Source organism: Chrysemys picta, chromosome 2 (genome assembly GCF_011386835.1).
Source record: "Chrysemys picta bellii isolate R12L10 chromosome 2, ASM1138683v2, whole genome shotgun sequence".
Lineage (NCBI taxonomy): Eukaryota > Metazoa > Chordata > Testudines > Emydidae > Chrysemys > Chrysemys picta.
Genome location: NC_088792.1, coordinates 209,731,279 through 209,746,791, shown reverse-complemented (window position 1 = coordinate 209,746,791; position 15,513 = coordinate 209,731,279). Strand labels below are relative to the sequence as shown.

Genomic DNA, 15,513 nt, shown 5'->3' with positions numbered 1-15,513 from the left:
CTTCCCTTCCAGAGGTTGCCCTCTGTCTTGGGCCCTCTGACTCGCTTCCCCAACCCTCTCCCCCCGGACCCCCTAGTCCCTTTGGGCCTCAGGCCGCTCCTTGGTGCCTGTTCTTCCAGCTATGGCTTTCCTGGAGTTCTCGATGATCCGGGGCCTCGTTGTTGGGACTGGTTTCCTAAAACGCCGTGTTTCACCTCTCGGGGTTTCGAACAGTTCACGGGCTGCCAGTTGTCTCTCTACAAGGGTGACTAGTTCGTCATAGGTGGAGGGGTCATTCTGGCCTACCCAGGTTCGGAGGCCCGAGGGTAGTCCCCTCGTATAGTGGTCCAGTACCAGGAGCTCCATCATTTTCTCTGAGCTGAGAGCCTCCGGGCGTAACCACTTTTGGGCTAGGTGGATTAGGTCAAATAATTGTGATCACGGTGTCTTGTCTTCACAGTACTGCCATTCATGGAACCTCCGGGCTCTCAAGGCCGTTGTTACCCCTGCCCTGGCTAGGATCTCCGCCTTCAGTCGGAAGTAATCTGCTGCCTCCTCTGTGGTCATATCATAGTAGGCCTTCTGGGCCTCCCCGCACAAAAATGGGGAAAGGATCCCTGACCACTGGTCTCGGGGCCAGGCCTCCCTCAGAGCTGTCCTCTCAAAAGCCAGGAGGTATGCCTCCACATCATCCTCCCGGGTCATTTTCTGCAGACAGTAGCTGGCCCGTATGGTCCGTGTCCCATCATACCCGCGGCTCAGCTCTGTAAGGACCTTCACTTGGTTCACTAGTTCCTGCAGCATGGCCCGATCTTGGGTGGCCTGGGTCATCAGCAGGTGATTGGTCTCTTGCTGCAGCCACATGGCCTCCTGTTGGGCAGCTGCCTGGACCCGGGTAGCCTCCCGCTGGGCGGCAGTGGCTTGCACCAGTGCTTTGACCAGGTCCTCCATCTTGAGGCAGGGTGGTTGTGACCCACTCTGGATTATGTTCATGGTGCAGAGATCCCACCCCTGACACCACGTGTGACAAGATGGTCAATATAGTATGGTGGGTCCTGCGCTTTTCTTGGTGGGGGGGGGCTAAAATACCACCCCTTACCCCTTCTCTTGGGGCACCGAGGGCCCCACTAGTGGCCCAGGAAGGTGGTAAAGGAAGGAAGCGGGGGAGGGGTCTGGGTTTGCTCCTCACTCTGAGTCCCAGCCCCTCTCAACCCCTGCAGGTTCTTACTCTCTTCCCCCCCTTGGGTGGGGTACCTTCAGTCCTTAAATGCTGGGGGAGGGAATGTCCCTCCCCTGCTGGGGCAGGGTCTCCCTTACTCCGGTTTTCTGTTCCTCCAAGTCTCACAGCACACCTCCAAGCTCCAGTCCTCTCTCTCCTTCCCCCTGACTGCCTGAAGCAGGGGGGTTTATTAGGTTTCTAACGGGGCCTTAATTGATTACAGGTGCTCCAATTAACCTGTAGTGACCCTCCCTAGTCTACAGGGAACCACGCCTTAATTAACCTAGGGTTTATATACTTCCCTTCTACCACTTCCCACTGTTTCCTGGCCCTCCTGTATCACACATATCACACTGAACAACATAATTAAATAATAGTGGTATTTGTACTTCTAGAGCACTTTTGATACACGAAACTTAAAGCATCTTCCAAACATTGATTAAACCTCATAGCACCTCTGTGTGGTAGGTATAATCAGCATTTTACACATATGGAAACTAAGGTGTACCATGGCTAAGTTGGCTAAGACACTTGCACAAGGTCACATAAACAGTCTGGACACAATCAGAAACAGAACACAAATCTCTTGTACTTTAAGCTCAGACCATATTTCCTCTCCAGGCATAACAGCAGGGCGGCTCCAGGCAACAGCTTAACAAGCAGGTGCTTGGGGCGGCCAAGGGAGAGGGGCGGCACCTGCGGCAATTCGGGGGCGGCAGGTCCCTCACTCCCTCTAGGAGCGAAAGACCTGCCGCTGAACCTCCGCTGCCGATTGCGGCTTTTTTTTTTTTTTCCAATTGCCGCCACCGATCGCGACTTTTTTTTTTTTATGCTGGAGCCAGCCCTGCATAACAGGGTGTGATCAGTCCAGAGAGTCAGCCATAAATAGGAACTTCTGTATGCTCCAATTAGTTTGTAGAACAAACTTAGAGCAAAGATATTTTAGCTTAAGAACTGTCAAAGATAGAAAGAGGAAACTTTACTATAGCACAAAAAGCTATTACGAAAGACCCTTGGCCAAGATTATTGCTGTGGTTATCCTTTTTGCATTCAGCCAGTGATACTAACAATTTTGGCCTGGCTGAACAGTGTCCTCAGACTACTTTGTGGCACATGCGTTTTATGAAATCCAGCAAAGAAAAACATTACCCGAGTCTTGTGTTGAAACCATGGCAGCTGCCTCCTGAGATGACACACATTCATTAACATCTCCACTGAAAGGGATTACAACATTGTCCCCTCGTTGCTGCTTCATTTTCTCTAGCAACTTGTCCAAATCATCACCTATTTAAGAATTTAAAAAAATAAAATATGTCTGGAAGGAATTAAAGATCAGTGATGAAAATCTTTGTAACACATGTTCCAATATGTCATTGGCTTTCCTCAGCTTTTCTAGTGACTGGGCACTTGTAAAAAGTTCAACTCCAAAAGAAAACCACAGTTGGATGTTTCATAGTTGCTCCTTTACAGCTTGCAGTAATATTTGATGATCACAAAGGAATAGATACCCTGCAAATATGTTGACTGTTTGGCACACAGAAGCAGGACCGGCTCCAGGGTTTTTGCCGCCCCAAGCAGCGGAAAAAAAAAAAGCTGCAATCGCAATTGCGATTGGTGGCACTCTGGCAGCGGCTCCACAGTGCCGCTTTCTTCTTCGGTGGTAATTCGGTGGCAGGTGCTTCCCTCCGAGAGGGACCTGCCTCCGAATTGCCGCCGAACAGCCCGACGTGCCGCCCATTCCCCTTGGCCACCCCAAGCACCTGCTTGCTGGGCTGGTGCCTGGAGCCGGCCCTGCACAGAAGCCCCATGCAACTATGGATGCCCTACAATCAAATTCAGCTTATGAAGTGGTTAAAATAGATTGAAACAGGATGGGGAGCTCTCACTGCCCAGGCAAGGAGGAGAGAAAGAGCACTCCTCCATGCTCACTACACCAAGGCAGTGAGAGGAGGGGAGCTCTTCCTCGGCTTTTAATAGAGGATGGGGAGCTGCATTTCGCTCCCTGCCCCTTACATTAACTCCTGAACAGAAGAAGATGCACAAAAGAATCAGGAGATTCATCCGTTAGATTCATCCGTAGAAACTTCAAGATCCTTAAACTCACTCACCTAAAGACGTGTTTTTGAAATGTGATGCCAAGAAACTAACTTTTCCTGTGATGAGCTCATAACTGATCTCTTTTAAAAACTCACTGGTTGTCAGCATGCTTTCTGCCAGTGCTCTAGACTGATACTGACCTAGAAAACAGAAAGGACAGATCGAGGTTAAATACGGTGCATTCTCATTATAAACTCCCCAGTACGTAATGGCCGTATGGAAGTGACGTGCTCTACTAATCTTCAGCCTTGGGTCTCTACTGCCTTTTGCAGAAGAGATCAGGGGGTATCAACAAGAAACACAGTCAAGTCTATTCTGATAGGACACTGGAGAATATATTCTGTCATTTTAGCACATTCTTTGCAAGCTACTGTTCACAGTCATGTTGGTCCATGAGCTATTCTTAGCAAAAGGAGATATACAGTATAAATACTTGCTCCTCAGAAGGGATGGAAAATTCTGGTAAAATGTGAAGAGGAAGTTGTCCACCAGAGTGAAAAAAAATGGGACAAGGCTAATTTGTTTACATAAGAAAGGGAGGAGTGTAGTCAAAAATTCATCATTTTTCTGGCATACACATACACATCCGCCCACAACTTTATTATAAAGGCCCATTGTGGAAAAATCAGCCTGGCAGAAACAGTGCCCTATATTTTATATTGTTATACAAAATAATTGTAGTCTAGACATTTGGATCAGGTGGTCAGCATTGCAATGTAAAAATAGTATAGCTGCCATGTAAACTAGGGAAAGATATGCACACTATTTTGCATAAGGGACACCTTGGGGGCATTCCCCAAGGCAACGATACAGAAGAGCAAGTTTTCAGGTATCCCAAGTACAGGGGCTCTGTAAGGCTAGTGAATCTGCTTCAGGGAGGAGCTGCTGGAAAGCATGCAGCTATTCTTCCCTCACCAGCCAATGTCCCTGTAGACACTACTACGCAAAGTCCTAGTGGAGTAAAAGGAGAAAGAGAAATATTATTGCACAGGTGTGAAAGGGGAACAAAAACTATTAAGGAGAGGTTAAAGATGAACTACTTGAACAAAATGCATAATGCAACTGTAACCACATCATATTGTAAAGTTACTCACCTAAGACTACTATACAGAACTCATTTCCTCTATTCTTTGATGCACAGATTGCAACAACATAATCTGGTAGCCTTTGCTGATGTTTCATTTCGTTGAGAGATCTCAGCGTTTCTGAAATGCCTTCAGCCAGAGAATTCTGGGTAACAACCACATGCACCAGGTCCCGAGATACACTGGTGATTAACCTAGCAAGCCAAGGGAGTTGACCTGGTGACACTGAGATACACTGACCACTCATTTGCAAGGATCGCTCTCTCAGTGTGAACTCCTGCATAGCTTTCAGCATGATCTGTTCAAATTCCTCCCTGAGAGGTATCTGGTCAGGACCTAAATTAAAAAATAACATCATCTGTCATCAAAAAGTTGCCACACCAAGATCAATCATTTGCTCATCTAGTTAGGTATCAGAGGGGTAGCCGTGTTAGTCTGAATCTGTAAAAAGCAACAGAGGGTCCTGTGGAACCTTTGAGACTAACAGAAGTATTGGGAGCATAAGCTTTCGTGGGTGAATGCCCACTTCATCAGACCCACGAAAACTTATGCTCCAATACTTCTGTTAGTTAGGGTTACCATATTTCAGCAAGCAAAAAAGAGGACGGGAGGAGCCCCGCCCTAGTCCCGCCCCCGTCCTGCCATAGCCCTGCCCCATCCTGCCCTAGCCCCGCCCCTGCCCCTCCCACTTCCCCCGTCAGAACCCCCAACCCTCCCCCCGCTCCTTGTCCCCTGACTGCCCCCTCCTGAGACCCTCCCCCCATCCTAACTGGCCCCCTAGGACCCTACCTGTACCCTGACAGCTCCAACCCTTATCCACACCCCCATCCCCAGACAGACCCCTGGGACTCCCACGCCCCATCCAACCACTCTCCACCCTGACAGCCCCCACCCCCAGAACTCCTGACCCATCTAAACCCCTCTGCTCCCTGTCCCCTGACTGCTCCGATCCCTCTCCCCACCCCTGCCACCTGACAGCCCCCCCGAACTCCCAAACACCCCCCCCGCTCCTTGTCCCCTGACTGCCCCCTCCTGGGACCCCTGCCCCTAACTGCCCTCCAGAACCCCACCCCCTACCTAAGCCTCCCTGTTCCTTGTCCCCTAACTGCCCCCTCCTAAGATCCCCCCCAAATGCCCCCCAGGACCCAACCCCCGACATGTACCCTGACTGCTCAAAACCTTATCCACAACCCCCCTCCAGAAAGCCCCCCCAAACTCCCGACCCCCACCCCGTCTCTTGACTGCCCCCTCCAGAACCTCCCTGCCCCTTCTCCGCCCCCCTGGCCCCCTTGTTGTTGGCCTTCGCCTAAGGTCTCTGTGAACTTGCTCAGGAACGGCCTGAGCCGTTCTTTCCGGCACGCTGGGCAGCAGTGGGGGAGAAGCTCCAGACTGCCGGAGGCGATCTACGAATGCAGGGAGAGAGGGAGTGATCTCTGCTGCAGGGGAGAGGAGGAGGGGCTCTCTCTAGCTGTCAGAGCCCCATGTAAGTGTCACCATCCGGCCGTCTGCCCTGTTAGCCACGCGTGCTCTGCATGGGGGGGTGGGAAGTCCGGACATTTACAAATTCCCCCCAGACGCTATTTTTAGCTCAAAAAGCCGGACATGTCCGGGGGAATCCGGACGAATGGTAACCCTATGTTAGTCTTAAAGGTGCCACAGGACCCTCTGTTGCTTTCATCTAGTTAGGACATTCTTTTATCATTATATAGCATTTTTCACATTTTTTAAATGGATACTTACCAGTGTGAGCATATTCTCATTTCTTCATTGTAGAAGCTATTTTGTTTTTTAGATAACAAAAATGTCATCTCCTCCCCAGCTTTTTTGTCCTCAATAATCAGAAAGTTGTAAACTAGATACATCTAGCCTCCAGCAGTCCAGAGATCAAAAAATCTCAATGCTCACTCTCAGACTTTAATCTTGACCATACAGCTTGCCAAAGATTGTTTTTTCCCCAGTATCTCCACAAGTAAACTGACCAGGGAAATAACTATGTATATTTGATTCTGATTTTTTCAATAATGTAATGTAACAAAACTTCACACTTCTAATCTTAAGAGCTGTATATATAATGCTGGAACTCGTTTGCTGGACTTTCAAAATTTGTATCATGAATTTGAACTGCTGAGTTAGAGGTGTAAGGCTTTATACCTCAGTATCGATCCCTAGAGTTATCCACTTTTATTAACATTTGCCTCACTAAAATAAATCCAATGAGCACTTCCCAAGGATATCCTAGAATTGGCAAAACAATATTCATAAACGTAGAACAAGAAATAGCCATACTGTGCCAAAATTCCTCCCCAGTGCCACAGAAGATAGATTCACAGATACAGATTTGGTATTTCAGCATTTTGACCTTCAATACCAAAGAGCAGGCATTAGACAACAAAAATATGTAAAATGTCCAACTTCACTTTATGGTTATTTGAAGGCAAAAAAAACTTGGGGTAAGGTGGGGAGAGGAAAGGAAATGGAATGGTTTTCTGAGAAGTGGAGAAAGGAATTGTTAGTGTCAATCGCAAAAATCAGGAAGCAGTTTTTCTTGACAAAAGCCTATAACCAGTCTACCACCACTGCTAGCCAATACATATATGTTAGACATAGTGCACACCGCATTAATATTGTATTATATCCAGCATGTGGGCAGTTACATTAACTGAGTTATCTTCTGTATTCCCCCTTTTGGTAGATCTATGTTTATATCTTCCCTTCAGAACTGACTCAATTACTGAGATATACCAAAGTATCACATCTCAGATCTTTGAAGAGCTGGTTTGGGGGAAAATAACTGGTAATGATCTGATGAAAAAATTGTTGAACTGGCGTACGGGTGGGGGGAGGACAGCGGGGGGAACGATCACCATAAGACCTCCTGGGGGAATTCTGCACCAAAAAATTAAAAATTCTGCACACAATATTTTAATATTCTGCATATTTTATTTGTCAAAATAATGCAATATAATTACTCTTGTTTCAATTATTTCAGTAATTTATTTAAACTACAATACAATGGATGGAGAATAGGAGTGGGGAGCACTGGAGGAAATCCCCAAACTGTCTTGCCTAATAGTAATGTAGCTAGGTTTGACCCTTTATTTCTAGTTATTAGTCAACAGATATATGCAGCCATATGCTCAGTGTTACATCATAGGCAACTGAAGACCAAATGAGGGCTGGGGAATCAAACTCACAATTTATATTGGCTACTGACCATCTCCAGAAAGGTCAGTAGCAAACAGCTCATGGAGCACATTTTCATAGGAATTTTTTTTCAGTCCAAAAATTTAGACCAGTTCTAATCAATAAAGCACCATAAGCATTTATAAGGCCATACTGTCCTTTATGCCACTCTGGCAATGTAAAGGAGCCTTAAAACTTTTATACCTGTTCTATACTCCTGGAGGAATTCACAAAAACAATAGGAACAATTCACTAAGCAGGCAGGCTGCTACATTCTGTTCTGAGGGGAACAGAGCCTGCCCCACGTTTACCTCCTCAGAAACACCCCAAAGCCCTTCCCCTCCATGCAAAGTGTGCCACAATAGCGAGCAATAGGATCAGCATGTATGTCTTTCTCTCTCACACATGACTGCCCAGCCCCCCCACCCTGGCGGTGATTTACATCTCTACCAGCTGCTCTGGGTGCCCAAACAAACCTGCCTGCACTGCCGGGGATCGGCACATGACTGCTCTTGTGCCTTTTCCTTTGCTTCCCTGTCAGTCATTTTTCTGCGGGGAAGCAAAGAAATCTGCAGGGTACATGAATTCTGCGCAAGTGTAGTGATGCAGAATTTCCTCAGGAGTACATAATGAGAGACTACATAATATCTGCAACATACCACAGAAAAAAACCCTAAAACTAACCAGCTACAAAACAAGATTGGCTGAATGAGATCCGTTAGGTAGGACACAAACTTTGGAGGGCAAAGAAGTTCAAGCAAACCCAAGAAAGGTGGAAGTAATTCTATAAATGGAAAGACCCCAAAGCAAGGAGGCCTTACTGAGATTCGAAGTGATGTTAATATACCCTATCAAATTCCACCCCAATTTGCCATATGTTAAGCGTTCCACTTAGAATGCTGCTTAAGAACAAGACAGAACTGCACTTGGATGATTAAGAGAAAAACTTTTCAGAATTAAATACATTATCAAAGAGGCACCAATATGGAAATATTCACAGATTAACAAAGAGCCTATTATCACAACTGATGTGTGATCACATGGTCTCTAGGTTCGTGGTTCTCAAACTTTTGTACTGGTGACCCCTTTCACATAGCGAGCCTCTGAGGGTGACCCCCCCCTTATAAATTAAAAACATTTTTTTATATATTTAACACCATTATAAATGCTGGATGCAAAGCAGGGTTTGGGGTGCAGGCTGACAGCTCGTGACCCCCCATATAATAACCTAGCGACCCCCTGAGGGGTCCCAACCCCAGTTTGAGAACCCCTGCTCTAGGCCATATTTCTTCATGGCGATAATCTAGTGGCAAATGCTTCCAAAACACTGATCAATATTCAACAGAATATGATCAGATGGAAAAACAAATGTTAGATATTGATTTTGGTTGTGAACATCTTCATGAATACGTTTGTGCACAGAAAATTGTCAAGGTAAAAACAGACGAGACGTTGGAACCCTCAGTACAGAAACCACTGTGCAAAACACCATTTAAACTTCAGAAAACGATAACGTGCATTTTAAAAAATTCATTAACTGTGAAATTCAAATTTGGTAAGTTTCTTAATGTGGACATGCTTTCAAGAGTGCCTGTAACCGAAGAAAATAGGGAGCAGCAGGAAGAAGGGTTTGAAGTAAATTGATTCAAGTGCTACCAATTTCTGAAATAAGTTTGGCAAGCACAGCTGAGAAACACAAAATAATTCAACCAAACAACAGCTTGGGAGAATAATTCTAAACAGATGGCCAGCAAAAAAAGCCAGGTATCTCCTAGAATTAAAAAAAAAAAAAAAAAAAAAACCCACACAATTGATTGGAACTAAAGAGATTAAATTGCTACATATGATGAGATTCTGTTCAAAGGGCATTGTATCATAATACCACAAAACATGAGGTTGGAAATAGTAAGTAAGTATAACCCACAGTGCCCTTCTGGGTATTCTATGGTGTAATAAAAGAGCTCAAGATGCCTCACACTTGTCACCCATGAATGCTGCCTTTAAAGACAAGGTATCCAAATGTGAAATCTGTAATAAATACTGCAAAAAGAATTCAAAGGAACCACTGAAACCACACAGGTTTCCTGATCACTTTTGGTCTGGAAAGATTATAACTTATTCACGGATTACTGCTCCGGTTTTTTTTTAAATTGAGGTATTGCACAATATAGCAATATAACAACAACTCACTGTAAATTTCAGTTTTCTATAAATGAATCAACAATGGAAACTGGCCCACAACCACAAATGGCTCACTTCTGCAATACTCTTTGCAGTATCAGTTCAGGCACATTATATAAAGCCCTTCCTATGGACAGCCAAATGAGCTAGCAGAAAAATCACCATAAAGAGCAAATAACTTGATTAAAACAAAACCTGAGGATTCCAGAGGGCCACAGCATATTACCACACAACTCACAATACTTTGTTTGGGTCCCCCGTTCAGAGAGACTCATAGGCAATAGGGCAAAAACCATAGTGACAATCAGGGGTGGCTCTATGTGTTTTGCCACCCCAAGCACGGCAGTCAGGTAGCTTTCAGTGGCGCGCTTGCGGGTGGTCCGCTGGTCACACTGATTCGGCATGCCTGTGGGAGGTCCGCTGGTCCCGCGGCTTCAGCGTTCCCGCCACCGAATTGCCACCAAATCCGTGGGATCGGCGGACCTCCCGCAGGCATGCCGCCGAAGGCAGTCTGACTGCCGCCCTCACAGAGACCGGCAGGCCGCCCCCCCCCCCCCCCCGCAGCTTGCTGCCCCAGGCACGCGCTTGCTGCGCTGGTGCCTGGAGCCGCCCCTGGTGACAATGCCTAACAAGTTTCTTGAGCCAAAGGCAATTAATTCTGAAGTAATAATAGAAGAGTTACTGGAACAGAAGAAATTTTACGACAAGAATGCCAAACAAGAGAGAATGACAACCTGCCAAAGTAAACAGCTACACCATCTGCACCAAGGTAATGAATCATAAATCACCCCAACCATCAGTAAAGAGGAACCGGAACCCTAAACAAAACCACGAAGACACTGGCTCTCTTTTTTCTAAGGACATCAAAAATGTTAAGACAGTGTTCCTGTGCTGATCCAAGTAACACATGCCCGCCGAGTTACTGACTATGAAAAACATCAGGAGTAGTAAACACAAGAGAGGTTATTTTACTTCTTTATTTGGCACTAGTGCAACTGCTGCTGGAATAGCGTGTTCAGTTCTGGTGTCTACAATTCAAGAAGGATGTTGATAAATTGGAGCAGGTTCAGGGAAGAGCCACAACGATTAAAGGATTAGAAAGCATGCCTTATAGTAACAGACTCAAGGAGCTCAATCTGTTTAGCTTAACAAAGAGAAAGTTAAGAGGTGGACTTCATAACAGCCTACAAGTATCTACATGGGAAACAAATATTCAATAATGGGCTCTTCAGTCTAGCAGAGACAGGTACAACATAATTCAATGGCTGGAAGTTGAAGCTAGACACATTCAGACAGGAAATAAAGTGTAAATTTTTTAACAGTAAGAGTAATTAACAGTCCTAGTCAACATATCCATAAATGATCTGGAATAAAGGGTAAACAGAGAAGTGGCAAAATTTGCAGATGATACAAAACTACTCAAGATAGGTAAGTCCCAGGCAGACTGTGAAGAGCTACAAAAGGATCTCTCAAAACTGGGTGACTGGGCAACAAAATGGTAGATGAAATTCGATGTTGATAAATGCAAAGTAATAAACACTGGAAAACATAATCCCAACTATACATATAAAATGACGGGTTCTAAATTAGCTGTAACCACTCAAGAAAGATCTTGGAGTCATTGTGGATAGTTCTCTGAAAACATCAACTCAATATGCCGCAACAGTCAAAAAAGCTAACAGAATGTTGGGAATTATAAAGAAAGGGATAGATAAATCCATGGTACGCCCACATCTTGAATACTGCATGCAGATGTGATCGCCCAATCTCAAAAAAGATATATTGGAATTGGAAAAGGTTTAGAAAAGGGCAACACAAATGATTAGGGGTATGGAATGGCTGCCATATTAGGAGAGATTAATAAGACTGGGACTTTTCATCTTGGAAAAGAGACGAGGAAGGGGGGATATGATAGAGGTCTATAGAATCATGACTGGTGTGGAGAAAGTAAATAAGGAAGTGTTATTTATGCCTTCTCATAATACAACCTTTAAACCAAATGTAATTAATAGGTAGCAGGTTTAAAACAAACAAAAAAGTATTTTTTCACACAACGTACAGTCAACCTGTGGAACTCCTTGCCAGAGGATGTTGTGAAGGCAAGACTACAACAGGGTTCAAAAAGAATTAGATAAATTAATGGAGGATAGGTCCATCAATGGATATTAGCTAGGATGGGCAGGGATGGTGTCCCTAGCCTCTGTTTGTCAGAAACTTGGAATGGGCGACCAGGGATGGATCATTTGATGATTACCTGTTCTGTTCATTCCCTCTGGGGCACCTGGCATTGGCCACTGTCAGAAGACAGGATACTGGGCTAGATGGACCTTTGGTCTGATCCAGTATGGCCCTTCTTATGTTCTTAATTAACCATTGGAACAACTTACCAAGTAGATTCTAAAAGATCTGCTCTAGGAATTGTTCTGAGGAAGTCCTATGACTGTGCTATACAGGAAGTCAGACTAAATGATCACAACGGTCTCTTCTGACCTTGGAATCTATGAAGCTCCAGGTGGTGAATCCTGGTTAATTATTGCAAGAATAAGAAGTGGCAGTGTGATCAGAAATCCATCAAGATTCAAAAGATAGTTGTTAGCAGTAGAACTGTTCAAAAAATGTTCTGTACCAATAACAAGGCCAATAAAACTAAGGCAGTCTCTGGATGTGGCATTCTTCTATCTACTTCCCAGACCTCTCTGCTTCTTACTCTTTCGAAACCAATTTGCTCTAGATGAAACAATGAACATTCTCAATGAAATCATCTTCTTTTGGACATTTTTCAAGGATCCAGTAAAAAATTATTTTACCAGTGGTCCAAAATTTCCCTTATCGTTAATTCCTGACATCAAGAAAGGGAAAATTCCACATTACGTTTTATGGGAAAATCCTACAGAATTTAGAAGGGAATCATCCAATAGAGCTATAAGAAAATTATGATAAAAATATTCATAATTTAATGGAAAAAATAGTCTTTTTCCAGCATCCTGTAGAACTGTATAGCAGCGAGAGAATTTTCTATCAAGCTCTATAAGATGGTTCAAAACATCCATGGAAAGGTTATCTTTTTCTACTGGATTTTTGGATAAGGAAAGAAGCCCCAGAAGGAGGCTTGTTCCCCAAAGCACTGTGTGCGCCAACTGGCTTCACAATGCAGTACAAAAGATTTTCTGATAGCCAGTAATACACCTTTACAAATAGGTCAACCACAATGGAAGACCATCCTGGTCTATAAAGAATACTAATCCAGCCTTCTGTAAGTTTTCCAATGATGATTTAGATAATTTATTATTTATAAAATGGCCTAATATCTATATAGGATGTGGTCTTGCAAACATTTATGCACTTGAGAATCTTTACTCAGGTGAGTAGTTTCACTGAAGTCAAGAACTACTTTAACTTCCTCTCTTAGTTGTATCAGTCTTGATCCGCAACTTCCATGTCATTTTAGTCCTTTGTCTCCCTGGAAGTCAATGGAACTACACGAGAAAAGTTTCTTATGCATGTGTTTGTGGGATTGGGCCTGTAAAGTTCAAATTACTAGCTGATCGATGCCCTGTATCAGTGATTCTCAAACTTTTGTACTGGTGACCCCTTTCACATATCAAGCCTCTGAGTGCGCCCCCCCCCTTATAAATTAAAAACACTTTTTTATATATTTAATACCATTATAAATGCTGGATGCAAAGTGGGGTTTGGGGTGGAGGCTGACAGCTCACGACCCCCCATATAATAACCTTGCGACCCCCTGAGGGGTCCCAACCCCAGTTTGAGAACCCCTGCCCTATATCATAAGTCATTGGGAGAAACATCTGTGCAACTACCTTTTTATTCCCTACTGTATACAAACAATAGAGAGAACTCTGACAGAACTAACCATGTAACATGAATGAACTTTAACCAGTTACATAATTTTTGGTTCTCATAACTAAAGGAATATAAAAAAACCAACAGGATTTAATATTTCAATTGTATGTCATTTTATAAAACACATTTTAAAGCATAGTCAATCCTAGGATGTGGTTCCCTGGCAGACAAAGCATGGGAGCCTCAACGACAATACAATTTCTTACATAGGATCCAAAGAGCACGTATGACAGGTATCTCCTGGGGGCAGAGGGAGCGGCTGCAGCCTCCCAGTCTGGGAAAAGGTAGAGAGGGGTTTAAAAAAAAACGCAACCAAAACCAACAACCTGGCACCTCCCAGAAAATTCGCAAACTTCATCTAACAATACATACACAAAGAATTGTAAAGTTTTGGCAGGGAATAAAAAAACCTTTCCCATGAAAAAAACTAAGAATTTTCTCGAGTCAATTTACAGAGTCCTTTCTGAGATCACAAAGCATTATGCTGCATTTTCCAAAGTTCTTATCCATGTAGGAGGAAAAGACTTGGAATTAAGTTTGTTTTCTAGAAGGGTGTGCTAGATATGTCAGATGCTCATCCCTGAGGGGTATGGGGACAGTGGATCAACATACAAGCACTTAGCTCAAAAAGGGAAAGCCCATGACAGCTTCAACCAAATAGTAAGTGGACAATTAAAACTAATAGCCCATAGAGAGCAGAAAGTAAAGCAGACAGGCCACCTATGCAATGACTGGTGCACTATTGGACAATAGTGAGAGGATTATATGTGCTGTTGGGGCTATTATGCGAGCTTCCCATTCATAATGGTTAAGGCTAAGATTTTTGTCATCGATATTTTTAGTAAAAGTCAGAGACAGGTCATGGGTTTCCGTGAATTTTTCTTTATTGCCCATGACCTGTCCGTGACTTTTACTAAAAATATCCATGATAAAATGGGAAGGGACTGGGCAGTTGCTGTGGGAGTCCCCCTGCCACCGCTGCAGTGGGGAGCTGCCAGGGTCTCCCTGCCCCACTGCCGTGGCCGGGGAGCTGCAGGGTACCCCTCTCCCCAGCCTGCAGCAGCTGGGAGCTGCGGGGTACCTCTGCTGCACATGGTAGCTAAGAGCTTGGGGGCCTGCTGCCTCAGGCAGCGGGGGTACCTTACAGCTCCCTGCCACTACAGGAGGTGGCGGAACCCTGTAGCTTCCAGCCACCAGGGCTGAAGTCACGGACGTCTTTGGAAGTCACAGATTCCGTGACTTCCGCGACCTCCATGACAAAACCGTAGCCTTAATAATGGTACTGCAACAGCACAGGACGGCACAGTGGCAAACCATATAGTTGCTAGACTTGCTCAAGACCAGTCTACTCCCAATTATGGCATCATCATCACTTGTGCACTGCTGTGAATATAAGTGTGTGTGAATGTATGCCATGTTACATGCATGCTGGGGGAAACATTTATCTAGTGTAGAAAAGGCCATGTGTCCCTATTACAAAATCACCATGCATCTCACTGTGACTGGCAGTCTCTGTTCAAGGGCGACCCAGGACTAAAATGAAAGGGAAGCTGCAGGTCAAGACTGACACAGCTGTGAGAGAAGACTTACACAGCACTTGCCCACACTATTCTCTATGCCTTTAATATCTTATGTTTATGTTCACTACATATTACACTAATGTAGGGAAAGTGTCTATCCACAAAGGGTTAGAAAATCTGCAACTCACTTGACTGCCCTAAATTCTGTCTAGAGCACATATTAAATACATTCAAGAAAACAAGAACTAATGTTGTGTACTAAATAAATTGCTTTAGTTTGCAGAACAGAGGTAATTTTCATTTAAATGCTGCAGTCCGCAAAACAATGGTAACAACACATCTGTAAGCATCTGTCATAAAACTCTGAATGAAAAAGGGCACTGGG

The 15,513-nt window shown here is 44.5% G+C and overlaps 1 protein-coding gene across 17 annotated transcripts in view; it reads right to left on the bottom strand.

The window, feature by feature from the left end:
- The window catches only part of GREB1L (GREB1 like retinoic acid receptor coactivator), a 214,248-nt gene that overhangs the window by 67,000 nt on the left and 131,735 nt on the right, over positions 1-15,513 (bottom strand). For all 17 annotated transcript variants that reach the window (XM_065582068.1, XM_065582066.1, XM_008178656.4 and 14 more), the window contains 3 exons: positions 4,390-4,716; positions 3,307-3,435; positions 2,348-2,482 (listed from right to left, as the gene is read on the bottom strand). In XM_065582068.1, coding sequence (XP_065438140.1) covers positions 2,348-2,482; positions 3,307-3,435; positions 4,390-4,716 — 591 coding nt within the window. The remainder of the gene's footprint in view (positions 1-2,347; positions 2,483-3,306; positions 3,436-4,389; positions 4,717-15,513) is intronic.